A 23356-nucleotide genomic window follows, 5' to 3' on the forward strand; every position below is an offset into this window, starting at 1 on the left:
TACAGGACACGTATTAAGAGTCATGCATCATACATGTCTCACCATAATGAGCTGCATGAGAGCTGCATTGTTAGGGTCATTGGGATCGAGCTTGGATTCTGCTGCCCACTTGGCTAGTTTCTTCATGTCAGTCAGTCCAGATGCTCCAATTGAAGACACAGCATCCATATTGTTCAGGGCCCTGTCAATGAAGATTACCATTATGATACAACATTGTCCCACTCCATTTACTAGATCTATTTAATTTCACACAGCTATGGGAACAATACACTAGGTGGACCTTCCAGCATTAAAGGTAATCTGTCAGCAGGTTTTTGCTATGTAATCTGAGAGCAGTATAATGTAGCAGTAGGGACTCTGATTCCAGAGATGTGTCACTTACTGGGCTGCTTGCTGTCATTTTTATAAAATCCCTGTTTTCTCTGTTGCAGATCTAGCAGAGCTCAGAATGCTGAGCTGTGTATAACCCCGCCCACACCACTGATTGGCAGCTATCTTTGTACACTGTGCATAGGCAGAAAGCTACCAATCAGTGGTGGAGGCAGGTTTATACAAAGAAGTAGAAATACATAGCATGTGACAGCTAGTCCTTCAATAATAATTTCCTGCTGATAAAACATGGATTTTATCAAAACAAAAGCACACAGCTCAGTAAGTGACATAGCTGGAAATAAGGTTTCTGCCCCTCCATCATGTTGCTCTCATACTATATAACAAAATCCTGCTGACAAATCTCTGACCCTTATAAAATAGGTTGTGAAATTTATTAGTATAGACTTTTTTGGCACCATTTAGATTAAAGGAAATAAATAACAAAATGGGGGAACAAGCCTTTAATAAAAAAAATGAAGAGGGTTTAACATGTCTTGTAATGGCATATTCACTTACCTCTGAACATTTTGTTGGGAAAGAGGGGGGACTAGTGGCACCCCATTCTCCCCAACTGCCCAGGATACACAGCATGCAACTTTTCCAGATGTCATCAAAGCTACTTTATTACTTCCATCAGCCTCAAAGGAAAAGGGAACATCTATTTAGGAAGAAAAAAAGGATGGGGTGAGTGAGGGTGATTAATCACTTACACTGAGGGGGCACCAGTGAATGGAGTCATCGCTTCAGTGGTCCCCACCATCTTTGTTTACTTTGCTGCAACAATCCCATGCCGTTCATCTATCCACTGCGGTAAGGCCCTAGGGTATGTCATGAGGTCACCCAGGCCAGTGATTGGCTGCAGCAGTCACGTGGATGCTCAGCATGTGATCATTGCAGAAAGGTAAAGTAAGCAGAGACCTTCAGGAGCCAATAGTCCAGCGAGGGCTATAAGAGGAATTGACTTAGTTTCTTTTCTTAGCATTCTCTGCAGTTAGAATTTTGTTTTAGAGAATGAACACGCCTGGTGCTGGATTATTATCAATAGGTGGTCCACAGAGTTAGCAGAACTCAACTAAAAGGCCAACTAAAGAATGTTCGAGGTCATCTCGTCTTTCTTCTTCTTCACCATCGTAACCAATTATTGACGGCCAAAATGCCTTTTTATGTGTGTCACTGAACTAGCTCCGCCACCTTAATACGGTGCCCCATGTAAAATATTATGCCACTTGGCTAATTAAAGGTCAGAGAACATAGCATGATTAGGATACAGTATTTTGCCTATGATACTTTCCTAATAGCCGTGTTTACAAAGAAGGAAGCAGGACTGTTCATTTCCATTGGTACGAACAATCACTGGGTGACTGGCTATGTCTCCCCGCTGAGCCAGCATAGCCCTTGTCAGGTCAATTTTTCAATGTAACTGTGTAAGGATATGGGTAGGCTGGCCGTGTTTCCCCCTTGAAGAAACAAGTTTTATTGTGTGAATTGTGTCCTATGTCTTTTGTATACATCGTGTCATGTGAATTGTAATTTATAAAGCGTGATAAGTTATTATAGTGTATAGTAATTTAGGACGTAAAGTAATGCATAGTGTAAGGCATAGTGTTGTAAGATAGGTAGTTTAATGTATAGGATAAGTGATGTAGATAGCTGACTATAGGGTAAGAGAGTTAATGTTTGAGACTAGCCCACAGTGGCAGGGGTTAGTGTTGGGGAAAGTGTCTGGTTTCCTGTTAGTTAGGAAGATAGGATTTAGAGTGCAGGGTGAACAGTGCTGCATTTAAAGGGTGACCCCGAGTGAGAGGAGACCAAAGAAGAAGGGAAAGCGAGATCCTGAGGAAAAGTGAATGACGAGATGGATTGGCCTTCCAGAGAAGGGTACTAGGAGAGGACGACTAGCCATAAGACTTTCAGCTTCTAACGCAGAAGGTAACGGGCATTAGCAGGATAGACAGTTGGGGACTAGTGAAGGGTCAAGAGCGGGAGATCCAGTAGTGAAAGAAATAGGACACGGAACCACTGACAAGAAAAGAAGACTTGTGAATCAGGACTGTAGTGTTAAAGTTGGGTTGTGGCGAAGTAGAGAGAAACAGTGTGCCTTGAAAACACTAGAGTAAAGTATAGAGCAAAGATGCTGTGTGAAATAACGCTTCATACTGTAAAAGAAACGTCCATAAGACTTTGTACCCGCTATCCCTTGTATACAGCGCTGACCAAACTACCGCTCAGTAAAGAGTTTATTATGGAACGGTGGTCTCCCTCATTGAACTGTGAAACATCTGGTCCTAGCAAGTCTGCAACAGCGGCTACATGCTGCCTGCATGGACATAAGGCCCTCCCAGCACAAGTCCACACACCCAGCCAGGACCCACGCTTTCAGGTGACATGCGGGGAGGCCCAGACTAGTGTCTCGCCCACGGCTACTGCCCCGCAACAACTGGGTTACATGTAGTGTTAAAATATTAAATAAATAAATCACTGTCACTATTTGGAATCATTTAAAAATAAATAACGGATTACAAAAATACATAAAAAATACACCAGTCACATGGAAACTTCTGCATCTATGCAGTCACTTCTCTACAGCATACATCTACGTAACCTTAAAAAAAAAAAAAAAAAGTGGAAAAAATTTAATTTCTCTTAGATTAGATTTATCTTTTTTTTCGGGCAATATCCTTCCTAATTAATATGCCTTGAGTTAAACCTACTCTTATATGGTCCTAATTGGTGCGTGTATTAGTCGGATGGGGCAGGGACCAAACAGCCTTAATTGCATATACAGCCCCACATCACATCACCATAAGATGAATACTCCCAAGGATCATTAATAAAGTCACAGATGATTCCTATAGGAAGGTTCTGTTCCATTCTGTAAGCCTTAAAAAATGTAGAAGTGAGTAGTAGACCTGCGGCTGTCTCCATGACTAGCTGTTCGGTGAGATGCTCCTCCATGTACTGCTGGGTGCGCCGAGATGATCCACTGACCCCGAACCCATAATTTACCACTATACCTTTCTCTTATGTCGGTATAGCTCCCAGTATGTATTATTTTCTACCGCACAGTGGTGGCTGATTTATCTCTTCTTGTATTTCATTACCATGCTGGAATAATGGCGTTAAATGTGAGTATATGAGCTTTGATTCCACACGTTTAGTAGAGCAACTGCAGATGTATGAACTATGGTATCCAGACTAGTAGAAAGTCTGCGGAGAAGTTATAGAACCTGGCCGGTGCCATAATGCCATGGCGAGTGGGGGCCTGGGGCAGATTTTATACTGGAGCTTCTGGTTACCCCTCTATATTCAGGCTATCACCACTTACAGTTGCAGACGTAGGACTACAGAAGATGCCCTCATGACGCTTCCTAACATTAGGCCGGGGCTACATGATGACTACGTTGCAGAATAATAGCGATTATTGGAGTCGCAATCTGACCCAAAAAGTACCACGCTTGCGACTAGCAAGTTGCTGAATATTCTTTACGGGTCCCCAATGTGATCCCATTCAACTGAGACATTCTGCAATGAAGCAGCGGTGCAAGCAATCTTTAGCAGCCATAGTAGTTGTAAAAAATTCAACGAGTCAGGTTTTCTCATCAGGATATATGGCTGAACAGCAGATGAGGATATAGAATAGCTGAACGACTGACAAGGTCTAAGCCTAGAGGCCCTCATACACATCAGATAAAAGATGGCTGTACCCACCAATTTCTAACAGCCGATCATCTCATGTGTAGGGGGGCCTCCTGGTTCTCCCCCGACGAATTTACTCAAGAGTGGTAGGGATAGAGAAGTTGGAAATTCAATGGCCGATACTTTTGTTTTTAGGGAACATAAGCAGATGCCAGAAGTTTCTGGCAGCTTCTTACTCTTCTCTCCTAGATCCACATGAACTCGGCTGACCGGAGCACTTGTGTATATAGGTGGGGGAAAATGAACATTCGCACATGCAAGAACGAGGCCCCATCTTGTTTTACCATCAGGGGTGAGATCGCTCTCTACAATGACTTCTATCGGAGTCAGTGTGTGTAAGCATGCTCGGATACTTTCGGTATTCCCATACAAGTGAATGAAGGTATCGGCACGAGATCAACCACCTTTCCATTCATAGTGACACGAGACAAGGACCAGAGGTAGGACTTGGACCTACCTGGCAAATACTGGCCACAATATGGAGCTATAGAAAATGATAAAGTCCAATATAAATTTGTTGGCATCTTTTGTCATATCTGGAGCGTTCTGTTTGAATGTCAGCGCTCTACCAGTATCAGATTCACTACAGGTTCTTGTTTATCACTATTGTGCTTCCAGAACTGCGTCTTCAGCCTCCGGCCAGGCTGATACATGCTGTCCAGCATATTAGATATCTGGCCATTCATCAATGCAGATCACTACATATCTGACAATGAAGTTTCCATCTCACCTTTTCTCGCTGACCCTGTAGCCTATTGTACGATACATTTTTACATAGTTCTTTGTAAGTATTTCTAGCATAGATGTCGATAAATTATTACACACATCTAGAAGGTATAAAAGCACTTGGTATAGTGCCCGGATATAGCCCATAAGTGCCATCAAGGTCTGACCCTATAAGTATAAGGTGGAAAGACATCCATAGAGAGAAAAAGAGAAGAATAAGCTAAGAGCTCCTTTATGCCTCATGTGCATTGCTGTATTGTACCTCTGTTTTGTACATAGCTTTAATGAAACTAATATTAAATAGTGCACTTTACTATAGTGTTGTATACCCCTAAAAAAAAGAATGGTGCTCCATTGGATGATGTATGTATAGAGGCATACCTGAAGAAATAAGCAAAGGGTTTTGTTTGTCAGCCGGACAGTGGAGTCGGAGTCCTTGTCCATTTTAGTGGAGTCTGAGCCATTATAAAAAGGACAGACTCCGGTTTAGTAGTACAATGCAGGATGGGCTGTAAATGTTTTCATAAGAATTTTGGAAAGTTATAAAATGTCCTATAAATGTCTGTTCTGTTCCTGATGTAAGGATCTGGGCTTTTAGTTGAGATGAATCTGTGCTGCACTTTATGTACATGCTCAGTAGTGACCAGTGCTGTGGAGTCGTAGATGAGATGAATCTGTGCTGCACATTATGTACATGCTCAGTAGTGACCAGTGCTGTGAAGTCGGAGATGAGATGAATCTGTGCTGCACTTTATGTACATGCTCAGTAGTGACCAGTGCTGTGGAGTCGGAGATGAGATGAATCTGTGCTGCACTTTATGTACATGCTCAGTAGTGACCAGTGTTGTGGAGTCGGAGATGAGATGAATCTGTGCTGCACTTTATGTACATGCTCAGTAGTGACCAGTGCTGTGGAGACGGAGATGAGATGAATCTGTGCTGCACTTTATGTACATGCTCAGTAGTGACCAGCGCTGTGGAGTCGGAGATGAGATGAATCTGTGCTGCACTTTATGTACATGCTCAGTAGTGACCAGTGCTGTGGAGTCGGAGATGAGATGAATCTGTGCTGCACTTTATGTACATGCTCAGTAGTGACCAGTGCTGTGGAGTCGTAGATGAGATGAATCTGTGCTGCACGTTATGTACACGATCAGTAGTGACCAGTGGAGTCAGAAATTAGATGAATCTGTGCTGCACTTTATGTACATGTTCAGTAGTGACCAGTGCTGTGAAGTCCGAGATGAGATGAATCTGTGCTGCACTTTATGTACATGCTCAGTAGTGACCAGTGCTGTGGAGTCGCAGTTGAGGTGAATCTGTGCTGCACGTTATGTACATGTTCAGTAGTCACCAGTGCTGTGGGGTCGGAGATGAGATGAATCTGTGCTGCACTTTACGTACATGCTCAGTAGTGATCAGGGCTGTGGGGTTGGAGAGGAGATGAATCTGTGCTGCACTTTATGTACATGCTCAGTAGTGACCAGCGCTGTGGAGTCGGAGTCGTGGAGTCGGTAGTCAGGGAAATTGAGGAGTCAGAGGTTTTGCTTACTGACCCCCACAGCGCTATTTGTCAGCACAAAATGACTGTTCAAACCAAGCCTAGGAGCTTGGTGGGTGTGCCATTGGAACGGCAGAACAGTTCAGAGCACCTTTCTAGATGGAGGCAAAATAAGTAGAAGGGAAGGTGGTGTACGAACCCACCAAGACTGCGTGACAGTGCTCTATTTGAACAGACATTTCTTGTTTGCAGGCTCCCTGTAAGGGCTCATGCAGACAAGCGTATTTTCCATCAGAGTTCAATCCAACAAAAACATCAGATCACACTCGAACCAATGTCTTGCTATGGGGCCATGCACATGTTAGATTTTTCCCTGGGACCACTGCGGTCCAAAGAATAAAATTGCTCCATGCTCCAGTTTGATCTGATATTCAGATCGCTCTCAGCCATGCAAGTGAATGAGTGCATGGAAACCATCGGACTGCACTCGGATGACATCCTTAATCCATACACCCTTTTGAAACGTAAAAAAAATAAAAAAATAAAATAAGCATATTTGATATTGCTGCATTTGTAAAAGTCTGATCTATCGAAATATCAAATAAGTCCACCGGTATATTAAATACCGTAAACAAAAAAAAATGCCCGAATTGCATTTTAAAAAATGCAATAAAAAGCAAATCAAAATATATGTACTCCAAAATGGCATTTATAAAATACAAAACAAAAAACAGGCCCTTACAGAGCTGCATTGACAGAAAAAAAGGTTATGGGTCCCAAAATTATTATTTTTTGTTAGTTAAGGGGGAAAAAACCCTAAAGTTGATATCGCTGTAATCATAAGCACCTAAAGAATCTTTCTACCAGGTCATTTTTACCATACAATGAACACCATAAAAACAGAACCCAAAAAACATTGGCGGAATTGCCTTTTTTTGTCCACCATTTCACAGCACTAGAATTTTGTCATTCAAAACTATAACTCGTCCTGCAAATAAAACAGGCTATTGTATAGCGAAATCAAGAGGAAAAAAAATATGGCTCTTGGAAAACAGGGAAGAAATAAAGAAAGTGGAAAAAAAAAAAACTTGTATGCATCAGGACAGGGTTACATATGACTCGTTTCGCACCGTCATAATATTGACATATTTGAACTTCCATGTTACACAACTCCAAAAGGTTAATATATGAAGTTTTATTGCCAAACGACAACAGTCTAAGGGGTGCAGCAAGCTGTTCTGGGCCACCCAAAGCAGCTGCATGGCTTTCCTCCATGGAAGATGAGCACTAGGTCATGTCTTCACTGATCAGTATGGCTGACCTACATCCTAGAGTATATGATCTTCAAGATCAAACAGAAAGACAGACTTTAAATGACATTACCAAAGACAGAAACATAAATTATATTTTCTTACCGCTGCCAACTCCTTCATGATCATACATGACCCTCAGGTTACTGCTAAACTCAATCTCCTCCACTGGGGCTCTGCCAGTTAATGCAGTTGTCTCCGGAATAGGCACAAAAACCTCGGCTAGTAGGGTGCTACCACCATGTCCGACCGTCTCATAGATCTAAAAACAAGAAGATCATGAACCTTGCGAAACTATAATAACACTTGCATGCCATTTATATAACAGATTTGGCTATAAACTATTCTTTAAAGTCTTTTAATCTCAATTTAGCATATATGAGGAGCCCTAAGGCTTTCTAACAACCAATGGAAAGAGGGGGGTATATTTACTTAGCCTTATGAGCACTATAAAAGGTGCAACATTTTTGCAAACCTTTTTCGAGGCTCTTGGCTCAGTTGTGGGAACTAAAGTAGGTGTCATCAGTCCAACGTTTGGCATTAGTAAAAAGCACTACATTTTAGAGCCAGTAGTTGACTGATCCTTTCAGGTGTGGAATACGTTTTTTGTCTTAAGAACCTTCCTAGATGAACACCATTTTAAAATCTGGATGCATCGTGTATTTAACTTGGTGCAATTATGATTCTCTGAAGAAGCTCCCTTCAGACTTTTTGGGGCATCTGGAAGAACGATTGTCCGGAGAAGAAAAAATGAGTGCTACCATGAGTCCTGGGTCCTGCCAACAGTAAAGCATCTTGAGACTAGGGATCCAAACCAAAGCAATGGACTTCCAGGAGAAGTCAGTGTTCAGCCCTGGACACTAACTGTCCTGCACAAACCCCAAACTTTTAAGTTCGGGTTAGCTCATCTCTACTTGGGACCATTCATGTGTGGGGGGCTTTTCATCCAAAAGACTGGACTCACTCACAATTTTGCCTAAGAACATCATCATGAATAAAGAATGGGATCTAAACTCCAAGAGCAACGTCTCCAACAATCCAGAAGCAATTTGATGATGAATAATTGTTCAAGCATGATGGAGACCATATCACAAGGTAAAGTGATAACTAAGTGGCCCAGTGAACAAAACGTTGACATTTTTGTGACCATGGCCAAGAAAACAGGATTTTTGGTTGCTTACCGTAAAATCTGTTTCTTGGAGCCTCCATTGGGGGACACAGGAACCATGGGTGTATGCTGCTGCCACTAGGAGGCTGACACTATGCAAATAAAAAAGTTAGCTCCTCCTCTGCAGTGTACACCCCACCGACTGGCATTATACTCTTCAGTTAGTGAGAAAGCAGTAGGAGATAAGTAACAAGGTTGAAAAACCATAACCACAAACTTGAGAATTGTAAACATAAGAACAGTCATAAAAACATATAACAGAAACATTGGGAGGGAGCTGTGTCCCCCAATGGAGGCTCCAAGAAACAGATTTTACGGTAAGCAACCAAAAATCCTGTTTTCTTTATCGCCTCTCATTGGGGGACACAGGAACCATGGGACGTCCCAAAGCAGTCCCAAGGGCGGGAAAAAAGACTTCCATCAGGTCAGAGGACTCACCACTGCCGCCTGCAAGATCCTTCTGCCTAGGCTGGCATCCGCCGAAGCGTAGGTATGGACCTTGTAAAATTTGGCGAACGTGTGGATGGAAGACCAAGTTGCCGCTTTGCAAAGCTGTAGGGCGGAAGCCCTGTGGTGCACCGCCCAGGAGGCGCCGACTGCCCGGGTAGAGTGAGCCTTAATCCCAGGAGGGGGCACTCTGTTCTTGACCCGGTAAGCCTCCAAAATTGCCATTCTGATCCAGCGAGCAATAGTCGCCTTAGAAGCCGGTTGGCCTCTGCGCGTGCCATCAGGAATGACGAAAAAGGAATCAGTCTTTCGAAAAGTGGAGGTTCTATCCAGGTAGATCCTCACAGCCCTGACAAGGTCCAGCTTGTTCAGAGAGCGCTCCAGAGGATGAGTCGGAGCTGGACAAAAGGAAGGTAAAATGATGTCCTCGTTGAGGTGGAAGGTTGAAACCACCTTAGGAAGAAAAGAAGGTGGAGGTCGGAAGACCACCTTATCCTGGTGAATGACCAAAAACGGAGGTCGGCAAGACAGAGCCGCCAACTCGGAAACGCGGCGAATAGACGTGATGGCCACAAGAAAGGACACCTTCCAAGATAGAACTGATAGAGGAATCTCCCGAAGGGGCTCAAAGGGAGAAACCCTCAGGACGTCCAGTACCAGGTTCAAATCCCATGCATCCACAGGGGCCCTGTACGGCGGGACAGTGTGGGCCACTCCTTGAAGGAAGGTCTTAACCTGTGGCCGAGAAGCTAAAGTCTTCTGAAAGAGGATGGAAAGCGCAGAAACCTGGCCCTTCAGGGAGCTAAGAGCCAGGCCCGAATCCAGTCCTGCCTGAAGGAAGGCCAAAAGAGAAGGCAGGGAAAAGGTCATGGATGGAACGCGGTTGGACTCGCACCAACGGAAGTAAGCCTTCCAGGTACGGTAGTAGATCCTGGAAGACGAAGGCTTCCGAGCCTGAATCATGGTATGAATCACCCGGTCTGAAAGGCCGGACGCTCTTAGAACCGCGGTCTCAACAGCCACGCCGTTAAACTGAGCGACCGAGAATTCGGGTGGCAGATCGGACCCTGAGACAGCAGATCGGGCCTGTCTGGAAGGCGCCAGGGGGCGTCCGCGAGGAGGTTGACGAGCTCTGCGAACCAAGCTCTCCTGGGCCAATCCGGGGCGATCAGGATGACCGGCACTCCTTCCGCTTTGATCTTCTTCAACAGTTTGGGAAGAAGTGGAAGGGGTGGAAACAGGTAAGGCAGCCCGAACTGTGACCAAGGGATGGCCAGAGCATCGACGCCCACTGCGAGAGGATCGCGAGACCTGGAGACGAACTGCGGAACCTTCCTGTTCATTCGAGACGCCGTGAGGTCCACGTCCGGAGTCCCCCATCGAAGACAAATCTGATGGAAGACCTCCGGATGCAAGGACCATTCCCCTGCCGCGAGGCCCTCGCGGCTGAGGAAGTCGGCGGCCCAGTTGTCCACGCCGGGGATATGCACCGCCGATATCACTGGAACTGTAGCCTCTGCCCAAAGGAGGATCCTGGAGACCTCGGCAAGGGCTAGGGAGCTCCGGGTCCCCCCCTGATGGTTGACATATGCCACGGCCGTGGCGTTGTCCGTCTGGACCCGGACTGGCAGGCCCCTGAGAATAGTTTCCCAGTGGCGGAGGGACAGAAAAATGGCCCGAATTTCGAGGACATTGATTGGCAGAGACGACTCCTGCGACGACCAACGGCCCTGGACCGTCAGGTGGCGAAACACCGCACCCCAGCCGAGCAGGCTGGCGTCCGTCGTCACCACCTGCCAGTGAACTGGAAGGAAGGACCTGCCCTGGGAGACAAGAGGAGACGTCAGCCACCAGTTGAGAGACTGTTTGACCCGAGAAGAGAGACGGATTGGCCGATCCAGGGAGAAGACAGACCTGTCCCATTGAGACAGAATGGCTTGCTGGAGGGGCCGCGAGTGAAATTGGGCGAAGGGAATCGCTTCCAATGTTGCTACCATCCTCCCCAGAGCCCTCATGGCCGAACGGAGAGAGAGAGGCCGAGGACCCTGGAGCAAGCGTATGTCCCGACAAAGAGTGGATTTCTTGTCTTTGGGAAGAAAGACTCTGGACTGGCGAGTGTCGAAGAGCATGCCCAGAAAGATGATGCGCTGAGAAGGGATAAGGCAGGACTTCTTCCGGTTGACCAGCCACCCGAAACGGACTAAGGTGTCGATAAGAATAGACAGGCTTTCGTGGGCCTGAGCAAAGGACAGAGCCTTGATGAGGATGTCGTCGAGGTAAGGAAAAAGGACCAGGCCTCTGACCCTCAAGATGGCCATCAGTGCTGCCATGATCTTTGTGAACACCCTTGGCGCGGTTGCTAGGCCGAACGGCAGGGCAACGAACTGAAAATGTTCCCGGAGCACTGCAAAGCGCAGGAAACGGTGATGTCCAGGAAAAATCGGGACATGTAGGTAGGCGTCCTGGATGTCGATTGAGCACAGAAACTCCTGGGCCTCCATGGAAGCAATTACTGAACGAAGAGATTCCATCCTGAAGCGTCTCAGATGAACTCTCCTGTTCAGCAATTTGAGGTCCAGAATGGGACGAACCTTGCCGTCCTTTTTCGGTACCACAAAAAGGTTCGAGTAGAAACCCGTGAAACGTTCTTTTTCTGGTACGGGAACGATAACCCCGGCTTTGAGGAGAGAAGCGATGGCTGCAAAGAAGCCCGGAACTAAAGCGGGATCTCTTGGAGGACGGGATTCGAAGAAACGATCCCGGGGTCGTGAAACGAACTCGATCTTGTATCCCGAAGATACAACTTCCCTGACCCATGCGTCCTCTACTGCGGAAAGCCAGACGTCCCTGAAAAAGAGAAGACGGCCGCCCAACCTGGGAGTTGGGCTGGAGTCTTGCCGAGAGTCATGCAGAGGTGGATCTTCCAGTCCTGGACCTGGAGGATCTACCCTGGGAATAGCGAGGACGCCAGGACGGAGTGGGTCTAAAGGACACCGCCTTCTTCTCTTGACGTGCCTGTGGCCTCTGTTGCTGCTGGGAAAAGGAGCTAGACGCCGCGAAACGGCGAAAAGGCCGGAAGGGACGAAACTGCCGTCTAGGAGGACGACGAGGCTTAGCCTGGGGGAGAAGAGAACTTGTACCTCCGGTGGCGTCTTTAATGATTTGGTCCAGCTGGGAACCAAATAGACGAGAGCCCTGGAAGGGCAGGCTGGTAAGGGACTTCTTGGAAGATAAGTCCGCCTGCCAGGCCTTGAGCCAAACGGTCCGGCGGATGGCAACAGCATTGCTGGAAGCCTGAGCCGCACAAGACGCGGTATCCAGGGAGGCGGAGACCAGGTATTCACCAGCGTGGGAAATTTGGTTGGCAAGCTCCGCTAGTTGCGCGGGAGGCGCCCCGTCCAGGATACCGCGACGGAGATCTTTGGCCCATTTGGAAATAGATTTAGAAACCCAAGTAGAAGCAAAAGCTGGGCATAGCGCTGCCGCAGCCGCTTCAAAGGCTGACTTCGCAAAGGATTCTACAACTCTATCGTTAGAGTCCTTCAGAGATGCTCCGCCGGACAGTGGAAGCACAGTGTTGGTGGACAGCCTGGAGACAGGGGGATCCACCGAGGGAGAGACCGTCCAATTGGCGGTAAGTTCTGGAGGAAAAGGATATAACACACCCAGGCGTTTTCCCCTCTGAACGTCAGGTTCTCTCTCTCTCTGGACAAGATTTCCACGAATTCAGGATGAGGAGCAAAAAACTTGGAAGGTGGTTTGGCCCGTCTAAACGAAACCGCCTGATCTGCGGGTTCCGTAGAGGGATCCTTGATGCCACAGGTTTGGTTTATTGCCCCAATGAGATTCTGGACCATATCCCTCATAGTGGCGATTTGGTTAGAATCCAGCTCCGAAAAATCCTCCGAGGGCGCATCAGAGAGAGCCTCGCCTGACTCAGGGGAGGAGGATCGGGGGGACACCGACCGCAGGGGAGGGCCGTGTGGCGAGATGGAACGCGAAGAGGACTCAGACCGACAGTCCTGCCTGGACCTTTTGTGGCGTATCAAGGAGGGCTCGGGCGGTGGTTCCTGGGACCCGCTGGCTACTGCGGGGGTCTGCAGAGGTAATCGATCCAGCACGGACACCACGGTTTGAGACACCCGTGTTAAATCGGCCACCGATTGAGACAGAGTGGAGGCCCAGCCTGGGATGGGGGTATCACTCTCGGGCGGATCGGCCGGGGGAACCTGGGCGGTGGGAACAATTGGGTTGCTGCAGGCCTGACAGAGCGGAGAGGACTGACCTGAGGGAAGTTTGCTGTTGCAGGACGAACATGCAAAGAACTTGACTATGGCAGAAGAGGAAGAAGTAGGAGGACGGGAGCGGCCCCCTTTAGAATTAGACATTTTGAGAGGTCCCTGAAGAAAATGCCAGCAGGTTAGGGGACAGTGAGGCAGAGGGGGGTGTCAGTCTGCAGTGCAGCTACTCACGGACCCGGTCCTGGAAGATGTCCCACTGTCGGTGAAAAACTCCTGCCTGAGGTGCTGTATACTGCGCAGTGCTGTGCCGAAGAGATGCGGTGCGGGCCGCACTGCGTGGGCTCCAATGCTGAGTGTCCCTGGAGGAAGGCGGGCGGGGCCAGACACAGAGGCGCCGGTGGGTAGGGCACAGATGTCGGGCGGGAAAAAAGCCCGCCCGCAGCAGCGGAAGTGGAGGGGCGTGAAACCGGAAGTAGGCCCCGGCAGAAGCTGGGACCTAAAGTAGAGGCCGGCGCCGCCGGAGAAAGGAACCGCGGCGCCGGAGCAGTGCGCCGCACGGACAGAATAGCGCGGCGGCCTGCTAATGCCGCCCTAGAGACCGGAAGAGGCGGGGTCGCGGCGCCAGAAGTAGGCCCCGGCAGAAGCCGGGACCTAAATTAGAGGCTGGCGCCGCCGGAGAAGAGAATCGCGGCGCCGGAGCGGTGCTCAGAAGCCGGCGCCGACCGCAGGAATGAGTAGCGCGGCAGCCCCAAGAATGACGCGCAGAGGACACATTGCGGCCACCGAGCGGTGAGGCCGAAGAGCGGCGCGGCAGTGGAAAGCCAGACGTCCCCTGCCAGGCTGTAACGCTGTAAGAGGGGACATTGTGGCCGCCGAGCCGTGCGGCTGCAGGGAGAGCCCGATGAAGGGTGCAGCTAAGGTGTGATCCCTAAGAAACACCGCATTAAGGTACTTCTACTTCCCCACACTGCGAGGAAGATCCCGGGGGGTTGGAGAGGAAATACTCACCTAAACATCCCACGCCGTTACTAACCTGAGGGGAAATGAGACGTCCACGGAGCCATGATGGACGTCCTCGTCTCCTCCAACCGACAGGCTCTGGTGGGCGAGTGGGTGGGGGACGGATGCAGGACCGGACTTCTAAACACGCTGGTGTGCTAGGCTCTTGGTCCTGCAGAAGGATCTATGAGGATACGGGGTGGCAGTACACGCCGTACTCATAGTCCGAATTGTGGGAGTACAGGTGTGACTGTTCACCCTGTATCCCTCCGGAAATCTGAAAAGAAACGACGCACATTGAGGTAGATAAGGGTCTAATGAAAGACCCGTGTCCACCTCCTACTGACACTAAGCTAAACTGAAGAGTATAATGCCAGTCGGTGGGGTGTACACTGCAGAGGAGGAGCTAACTTTTTTATTTGCATAGTGTCAGCCTCCTAGTGGCAGCAGCATACACCCATGGTTCCTGTGTCCCCCAATGAGAGGCGATAAAGAAACTCCCAAGATCTCAATCCCATTGAGAACCTGTGGTCAATACTTAAACAATGGGTGGACAAACAAAAACACAGAAATTGTGATATACTCCACGCACTGCTTAATCAAGAATGGGTCACCAGGCAGGATTTGGCCCACAAGCTGATATCCAGCTGCCTAGACAAAGACGAAGTGTAGAAGTTTCGGGAGAAAATAAGTGTTAGCACTGTAAATATTGAGTCCTTGTATAAACTTGATGTATGTGTCAATATAAGTTTAGAAACTTATGTAATGCTGATAATTGTACTTCAGTAACCACAGAAACTTCTGACTAAAAGATCTAAAAACACCGAAGAAGGAAACTTTGTGAAAACAAAAATTTGTGTTAGTCTCAAAACCTTTATCCATTTCAGTTGACCATTTACTTCTCAGCTAGAATAAAGACCAGGCATCTGAGGGGTTCTCTACAAGGCCCACCTAACATTATTACTTTTTATAACTAACTAGAACGCCTTGTGCCAGCCTCTATTATACATACATATATATTTTATCATTTTCATATGACTGTAAAAAAAATTAAATGATCTTTAGCCTGGTATGCACAAGCCGACTTATATCGGACTCCATGTACCCAACTATAGACCTAGGATTATTAATTGACACTCGTGTGTCTGTGTGGATGTTTGTGTGACTGTATGGTAATTAGTACCTGTAACTTGATGCTCTCCGGCCAGTTATAAATCTGTAAATTAAAGATCTGTCCAAGATGGACCCTGAAGTCTGACCCCAGGCGGGTAGTCACGGTTCTGGACACCTCTTTATTGTTGAATAGGATCTTGATGAATAACGAATGTTTCTGTAAATCTTCACGTCTCAAAACTTCCACCCTGTAATAGGAAAAAATATTAGGATGTGTACTTATAGAGATCTGGTCAAAAACTGTGTTACGTTACGGTTCACAGGGGGCAGCATCTGGAGAAGAGGACCTCCAGGGTGACGGAACCTCATCTCATGAGAGCAAACATGGCTATCAAGGGTATCAGACAGCTACTATCTGTCCGAGAAGCTGAACGAGGAAAAGACTGGCACACAAGTGGCTGAGCCTACAAGGCCAAGATGGTACAAAATTACTGCACATGAGGATTTATAAGTACAGTCAAGTCTTCATTTTTGACCAAGAACATGCATTAGTAAGATCGGGAAATATGGTGGCTCGGTGGTTAGCACTACTGCTTCACAGTGATAGAGTCTTGCGTTTGAATTCAACCAAAGACGACCATCTTATTGGAGTTTGTAAGTTCTTCACATATTTGAATGTGTTTTCTCCACTAAAAACATACAGGTAACATTGTGAGCCCCAGTGAAAAGTGTATGAGCCCTAGAAGTGGGCATAAAGTGTTCCCTACAGGTCCATATTATAGACCTGTAAGTGAGAGAAGATGTGAATCACCAACTCTTCTCATAGAAGAAATGGTAGAAAGGTAGAAATACTCTATAGTATAGCATAAACCGAGATAATGATCCACATTGAGGTTCATCCCAGTACAACATAATACAACACTGTGTACTGAGAAAATATGTCAACCAAAGTGCCATTCTATTATCGCGATGTGACACGTATGCTTAGCTTATATCACCTCGGACACATGTTGTTAGGGGTGATGGCTCCAGATAGGCTCAGTTCAGGATGTAGGATAGGTTCTCCGGGTCTTCTCCTGATGTTTGCTGCTTTATCCCGGACCTGTTGTTCCATCTCATGCCTATCCACTATAGCAGGGGGAAAAGGTTTGGTGGGTTCTTCTCCAACATCTGCCTCATCATCATCTTCAATGCCCTCTTTTTTCTTTTTATTCTTAACTTTCTGTATAAATATTATATTAAAAAAGTTTAGAAATTAAGGTAAATGAAGGAATCATCACAATGGGGTCAACAGAAGGGTTGAGGCAAGCTAACTGGACAGCCGAGGAGGAAATGCAGAATGATGACCTTTTAGAAGAATGTAGAGCACCAATGCATGGAAAATAAAGGCGAAATGATTTACATGATAATGTTATATAGTAATATGAGGAGTGCTGAACCCATGACCTGCACTACCACTCTGTGTGGTTCCCAAGCACTGAGATACGGACAATTCTTTGACTGAAGGTACAGATAGATGTGGCTGCCAAAAGTCAACCACATCCTTCCAATAACGAGATATAGCTCTATAGCACAGACCACAGATATCAGGAAAGGACCTGCAAGATACATGTTAGCGCCCTGTGCTTGAAACCACAAGGAAAAAAGGTGGACACCTAGCAAAGGACCATGCAAATGCAAAAAATAAAGGGGATAGGTCAGAAAGGTGGCTGGCAGGTTTGATGTTCTCAGTGCTGAAGTTTATGGGTGCTGTGAAATTGTCAACTGATTTAGTAACCCCTATAAACTGCAATGGAGACAGCAGCAAGGATGTATGGCCATCTTGTCTCCCGTTCTATAAAATGATGAGCAGTAGAGCAGGTTTCCTTATTCATTCAGTCACCCAATGTTCTTGTACGACTGCTATCCGTGGTTTTCAAGGATAGCACTCGTACCTGTGATAGTATATTGGGCCATTCCTATGTCCGTGAGTCATGCCCCATTTTGATCCGGGCATCAGATATAAATTAGCAATGCAAGTCTATGGGTTTGTGACTGTCACATAGGAGAAGGTGGATAAACTTTTTTTTTTTTCTTCCACATATGAGAAACTGATCAAACTCATCAGTCCATTTTCCTCATATGCTAGAAACACTGACATCTGACTCAGGAACCCCAACTATCAAAAGCCTATGGAATTTATATTCAATATGTCAAATCTGCCGAATGGAAACCGAGCCCCTGTGAAAAGTACAATCGGACCATATGGCGCCTGAGACCAGAAAAGGTTGTGCCCGCTGTTATAAGAGATTACACCTCCATTTTCTACCTGCGCTCTTTTCCATGCTTTCCATTGCTGATGGTCACTTCTGTATTGCTTCACATTCTTCTCATATTCCTCCATATGTTCTTCCATCACCTCATTTATTTCTGCTCGAATTTCCTCTTCGTATTCTTCCTCATCAATTTCCCTATGAACTTCTTCCCTAAGGTCAAAACAAGCTTTAGTGTCTGGATCTGATGTACTTTTTATGACCAAGGTATAGCGCCAAGTATCTTTATTATTCACTACACACGTTTTCTGCACATGTTTGGGACATCGTTTTTGAGATGAAGATCTGAGACACCCATCATTGAAGGATGCGATACTTAATATTGTTAGAAAACATTGGCAAATCCTTCGATAAAGCCTGTTATAGGACCATGTTCTGTATACTACAGGGGCCATCTTAAAGACTTACCCTGGGGCTGAGAAGCTTCACGTTCCCTCTCTGAGGGGCTTTACATCTGCTCAGTTGTAAAGCCCCTCAGCTTGGCCAAGTTTAGTTTTCTTCTGCACGATCAATGTAAAAATACTTCACAATTCTCTCGATTTCAGGAAAAGTAAATTGTCATGTTTTTCTCAATTACAATGTGCCTCCTCCTAGATACATTCTCAGTGGGAATTCAGCACCAAGTTTCACCCAACCAAATCCACACAGATTTGTCAGCAAATTTGATGAAAGGGCAAAATTAAAAAAATATATATTTTACTTCCTCTGGCACTTCTGTGGCACCTTGCCTGGTTCCCTGGTGGTACCTGTACAGAATATTGTATCCGGATGGGACAAGACTTGATTGCAGAAGGCTGGGTTGTACAGAGACCAGCAGAAGAGCAGGGTTTCACACCCCAATCTATTTACTCTATATATATGTAGCTCTTTTAGACTCACATCCAGAAATCCCTTTGCATGGTCAGTCCGCTCCTCTGTAACTGAGAAACCAGTATTTGAAAATGAGACTCTAGAACTATGTGTAGATCTGACGCCTCTGTCACTCCAGCTCTATTCCTCTACCCAGTGTGACCTCCTCTTGATCACTCCTGATGGCTCCTTTTTCTGCAGTTTCGATATTATGGTACACATTATTCCTTGTGGCCATGGGACAGCACGCCTTATTACTTTTACTGGTCCCCTGATGAACCCCCTTTCTGGTGGGGAAACGCATGGGGCTATGGGATATGAGATGGATTCCTTGGCTATAAGGCTTGTCATTTATATAAGATAAGTAGTCATTTATATGATGAATTGTGTATCCTGGGCTGCTGTAGAATATGTAATAGTGCCTTGTCTGTATTACTCCCGGATCATCTTTGATCATCTATATAATTAATGGTGTCAGGGACTGAATAATCTTCATTTTATGTATATATTCATATATTGTCTTATAACATTCCTGTTATTTTTATATGAGCAGGGATCTATTAATGATATATGGTTGATATTGGCACACACCCAGGATATTTGATTATTTTGCTACCTGTGCTGCACCTTAGAATTAGGTGTGTAATAGGGTCAGGAGGGATGGTCCACTAGGAGCGGGGCGCCATATCGAACATATTAAAGGTGACAACCTTTGCTGACAGGTAGGAAATACTAGGGTGCCATAGTCACCTTGTACCATATCCTGTCAACCATTGAAAATATTTATACACACATCTTATATCTATTCTTTGTATGGAGAGTCTTTAACTGGATCAAATTTAAAGTTATATTTTAGGGGTCTAGTTTTTTTGTGGTTTTGTAACTGATTGAGACCCCACCTTATAATTTTTTTTTCGGTTTAACTCCTGAAGTCACACAGCACAGAGGATGTCAGTCACACGGGAGACGGCGGCAATGGGCAGGAAATAGAGCTGGAGTGACAGAGGCACCAGATCTACAATAGCTTTTCATCCTCATTTGCATTTTGATTAAACGCTGATTTCTCTGGAACGGAAACTAAAGAGTTACATACACATATAAATGGATTGAAAGGCGGTGAAATTATGCTGACAGATTCCCTTTAAAATCCGAACATTTAGCCAATTTCCAAGCATTTGTTTCCGCAGCATGTGAAGGAGATTTAGATATTTGATAGCTTCTCATCCATTTTGCTGCTATTGTAATATGCTGTGGATTTTTAACCAGTAAATCAGGATAGAAATCTGCAGTATATTTGCCCGGTGTGAACACACAGCTGGAGTGCTGCCCCCATTCTTATATTCACCCTCTGGCGTCTTCACCATATTTTGCACCATTCCGGCAGCATCTTGTTACCGCACCTTCTGACTGTCAGTAAGTCAGAAGTTATGTCACATGCTCTCAATGCAAATCTAAGAGCCAGAATGACGATTCCATAGACTTGTATTGAGTTGTGACCTCCAGCTCGCTCCATGAAACACTGGAGCGATCCGGCAGGTCACAAACTGCTGGAGACCGACAGGTGCGGCTGTGACGGGCGGTGAAGACTGAGGCAGGCGAATATCAAACTTATACATTGTACCAAACTATCGAAAACATTTGTGCAGATGCTGCTGATGTATTTAGTAGTGATGAGCAAATGTGCTCGGATAAGGTGTTATCTGAGCATGCTCCTGTGCTAGTAGAGTATCTTCGGCGTGTTCAAAAACTTGTTCGAGTCCCCGTGGCTGCACGTCTCACGGCTGTTCAATAGCTGCAACACCTGCATGGATTGCCTGTTTGTTAGGCAATCCCTGCATGTGTTGCGGCTCTCAAATAGCCACGGAAACTAGTACATATTTTTCGAGCACACCGAAGACACTAAGATACTCTATTAGCACCCGAGCATGCTCAGATAACACTTTATCCTGAGCACGTTCGCTCATCGCTATTATTTTGCTTACAGAGCATTGTCTAGTCTGGATACAAGTTTATCCACTTCTCAGCGGAGGCAAACAGGGCAAGGTACAGGACAAGGTACAGGGCAAGGTACAGGGCAGGGTACAGATTTCGCTGCCTTTGAATGTAAAGAAAAATGTTCTCACTACTCAGAGCGAAAGCAAATATAATGAAAATGGTGAGTTATAAAAAAAAAAAAAAGAAAAAAAAAGCCGGTTGTGCTATAATACACACCATAAATTACAATGAATTTGTTAGGTTACATTACACTACACTCCTGTTAAACTTTTTAAAAAATTGACGGAGCTGAAGACGTCAAAAGTCTTTGTGTAACTGCATACTGCCTAATCAATTTGGAGCATTTGCAAACAAACTGTTTGTTGAACCAGGCCCATAAAGTAGGTTTCAGAAATTACTCACTTGTACATCAATTAGGCATTTTCATCCCAATTGCAGAAAACTGCAAAAGCTTTTTAAAAAGTTTCAAAGTGAAGAAAAACTGCAGCGATGGACGAGTGCTGCCTATGGATTTACAATGTCCTGGGACAGGCGTGGAAAGAAAGTTTTACTGATGCAAAGTGTTTCAGAGTTGATCCAACTCCATCATTTCTGTACCTCAAGAAGGAGTTGGGCCAACTCCGAAACACTTTGAATCAATATAACTTTCCTTCCGCTCCTGTCCCTGGATTTCAGAAATCCACAGGCGACGCTCATTCATCGCTGCAGTTTTTCTTCTTTTCAAAGCTCTATTTCTCTACAAAGGCATAGTCATTTAAATTTCCAAAGCCTGACTTGGCTCTTCCGAGAGAACGGGCAGACATAGTTAGTATTCACTTGAATATTGGCTAATATATGTCTATAAATACAGAAAGATCTGGTGATTTGGATCGACAGATGGTTTTTCAGCAGTTTTTCTCAAACTTTGTCCTGTAATATAATGTGATAAAAAAGGAGCAAAATGTTCACACACTGACATCATAACATTACATCATGTGAGGCTACATGAACATATTTTAAGCATCAGTTTACAGCAGTTTTAAAATCACAATGGTTTCCAGATCAGGACCGCGCTCCAAGTCTCCAATAACTCTAGTTGTCATCACATTACATTCCACCTAGGACACGCGCGTCTCCCCATCATCCATATGCCTCATTCCAGGCCACATGCTACCATTACATACTTTCGCAAGTAGAGTTTCACAGGGGTGTTGGCGAACTTCTGAAAATCGCGCAGAGACTTGATCTCTTTCCAAACTTTAATGAGGGACTTGAGAAGAATTCTGTCTCTTTCTTGCTCCGCATCTCGATATTTTCTTGTTTGCCTGGGATGGAAATATATATTGATATAAATCATCACTGCTGGTAGGAAAAATGAAAAATAAAATATTCCATAAGCCCATATTCAAGTTGTCAGCTCTAGCCCTTAAAGGCAACGTATAATCAGAAAATTAGGTTTATATTAAATATATTTTTATATCATTTTTCTTACTTTCTATGTTACTATACATAAAACCTTTGGCCACTGTGCCTCATGATAAGCTAATAATTTCAGTTCTGTAGAGATCACTTCTCAACAGTCATCTCATTATCATCACAGGCAGGATTACAGTGACAGGTAACACCAATAACACAGTAGTAGAATAAATCTTTCAAATATTTCAATTTGCCAACTTTGGCTACCATATTTTTTGGACTAAAAGACGCACGTTATTCCTCCAAAAGTTTGGAAAAAATGGGGTGGTGCGTCTTATAGACCGGATGTACCTGCTGTGGCTCGGGTGGTGAGGGAGCGGCAGCGGTAGACGAGTGGGTCACAGGAGTCAGGAGCCGGCAGCTGCGGCTAAAACCTGTACCCACTGTTAAAAAAATAAATGCATTAAAAAAAAAAAAAATCACTGCTCCCCACGACCATAGTCCAGCCCAGTCCTATGCACCGAAGCTGGCACCGAGAGGTGGGAAGGACTATGGGCGTGTGGAGCAGTGAATATTCATCTTCTTTAATAGCGAACAAATTATTAGCCGCAGCTGCCGCCTTCTTGCAATGTGTGCCTGCTATTAAAGAGAATGAATATTCACTGCTCCCCACGCCCATTGGCGTGGAGATCAGTGAATAGTCATTCTCTTTAAGAGCGGGCACACATGATCGCTGCTGCAGGAAGCCGGCGGCTGAGGCCAACAGTGTGTTTTCTGGCAGCTGACCTTGGTGTGCAAGCTGTGCATGGCGTCACTGTCATTCACTGCTTACAAGCTGAAATCAACTGCTGGCATCGGAACAGGACGCTGAGAGGGAGCGGAGGGAAGTATAATGCTTTATTTTTTTTTTTATTTGTGCAGCATGATGGGGCTATGTATATCAGGATGGGGATCATATATATCAGTGAGGGGGGAAAATGCATACCTGGATTCTGGACACATACATACCAGGATGGGGGATATTAGTACAGAATTAGGGGACATTACCTCTATAACACTGTCAGCAACAGATCCCCCTCCCCTCATAACAATGCATCATGATCACATTTTTTGCTGCAATTTTTTTGTATTTTCCTCCTCCAAAACTTAAGTGCGTCTTATGGTCCGGTGCGTCTTCTAGTCCGAAAAATACGGTAATTTTTGTCGCGAATCGCAGGTACTCCAATTGCCTT

General features: G+C 45.6%; 1 protein-coding gene across 2 annotated transcripts in view; it reads right to left on the reverse strand.

Annotated features, from left to right (window-relative positions):
- The window catches only part of CC2D2A (coiled-coil and C2 domain containing 2A), a 171811-nt gene that overhangs the window by 83528 nt on the left and 64927 nt on the right, over positions 1 to 23356 (reverse strand). For both annotated transcript variants that reach the window (XM_077280027.1, XM_077280028.1), the window contains exons 13-19: positions 21893 to 22033; positions 17882 to 18038; positions 16572 to 16795; positions 15644 to 15821; positions 7711 to 7867; positions 889 to 1030; positions 43 to 181 (exon numbers count right to left, since the gene is read on the reverse strand). In XM_077280027.1, coding sequence (XP_077136142.1) covers positions 43 to 181; positions 889 to 1030; positions 7711 to 7867; positions 15644 to 15821; positions 16572 to 16795; positions 17882 to 18038; positions 21893 to 22033 — 1138 coding nt within the window. The remainder of the gene's footprint in view (positions 1 to 42; positions 182 to 888; positions 1031 to 7710; positions 7868 to 15643; positions 15822 to 16571; positions 16796 to 17881; positions 18039 to 21892; positions 22034 to 23356) is intronic.

Source organism: Ranitomeya variabilis, chromosome 1 (assembly GCF_051348905.1).
Source record: "Ranitomeya variabilis isolate aRanVar5 chromosome 1, aRanVar5.hap1, whole genome shotgun sequence".
NCBI classification, from domain to species: Eukaryota; Metazoa; Chordata; class Amphibia; order Anura; family Dendrobatidae; genus Ranitomeya; species Ranitomeya variabilis.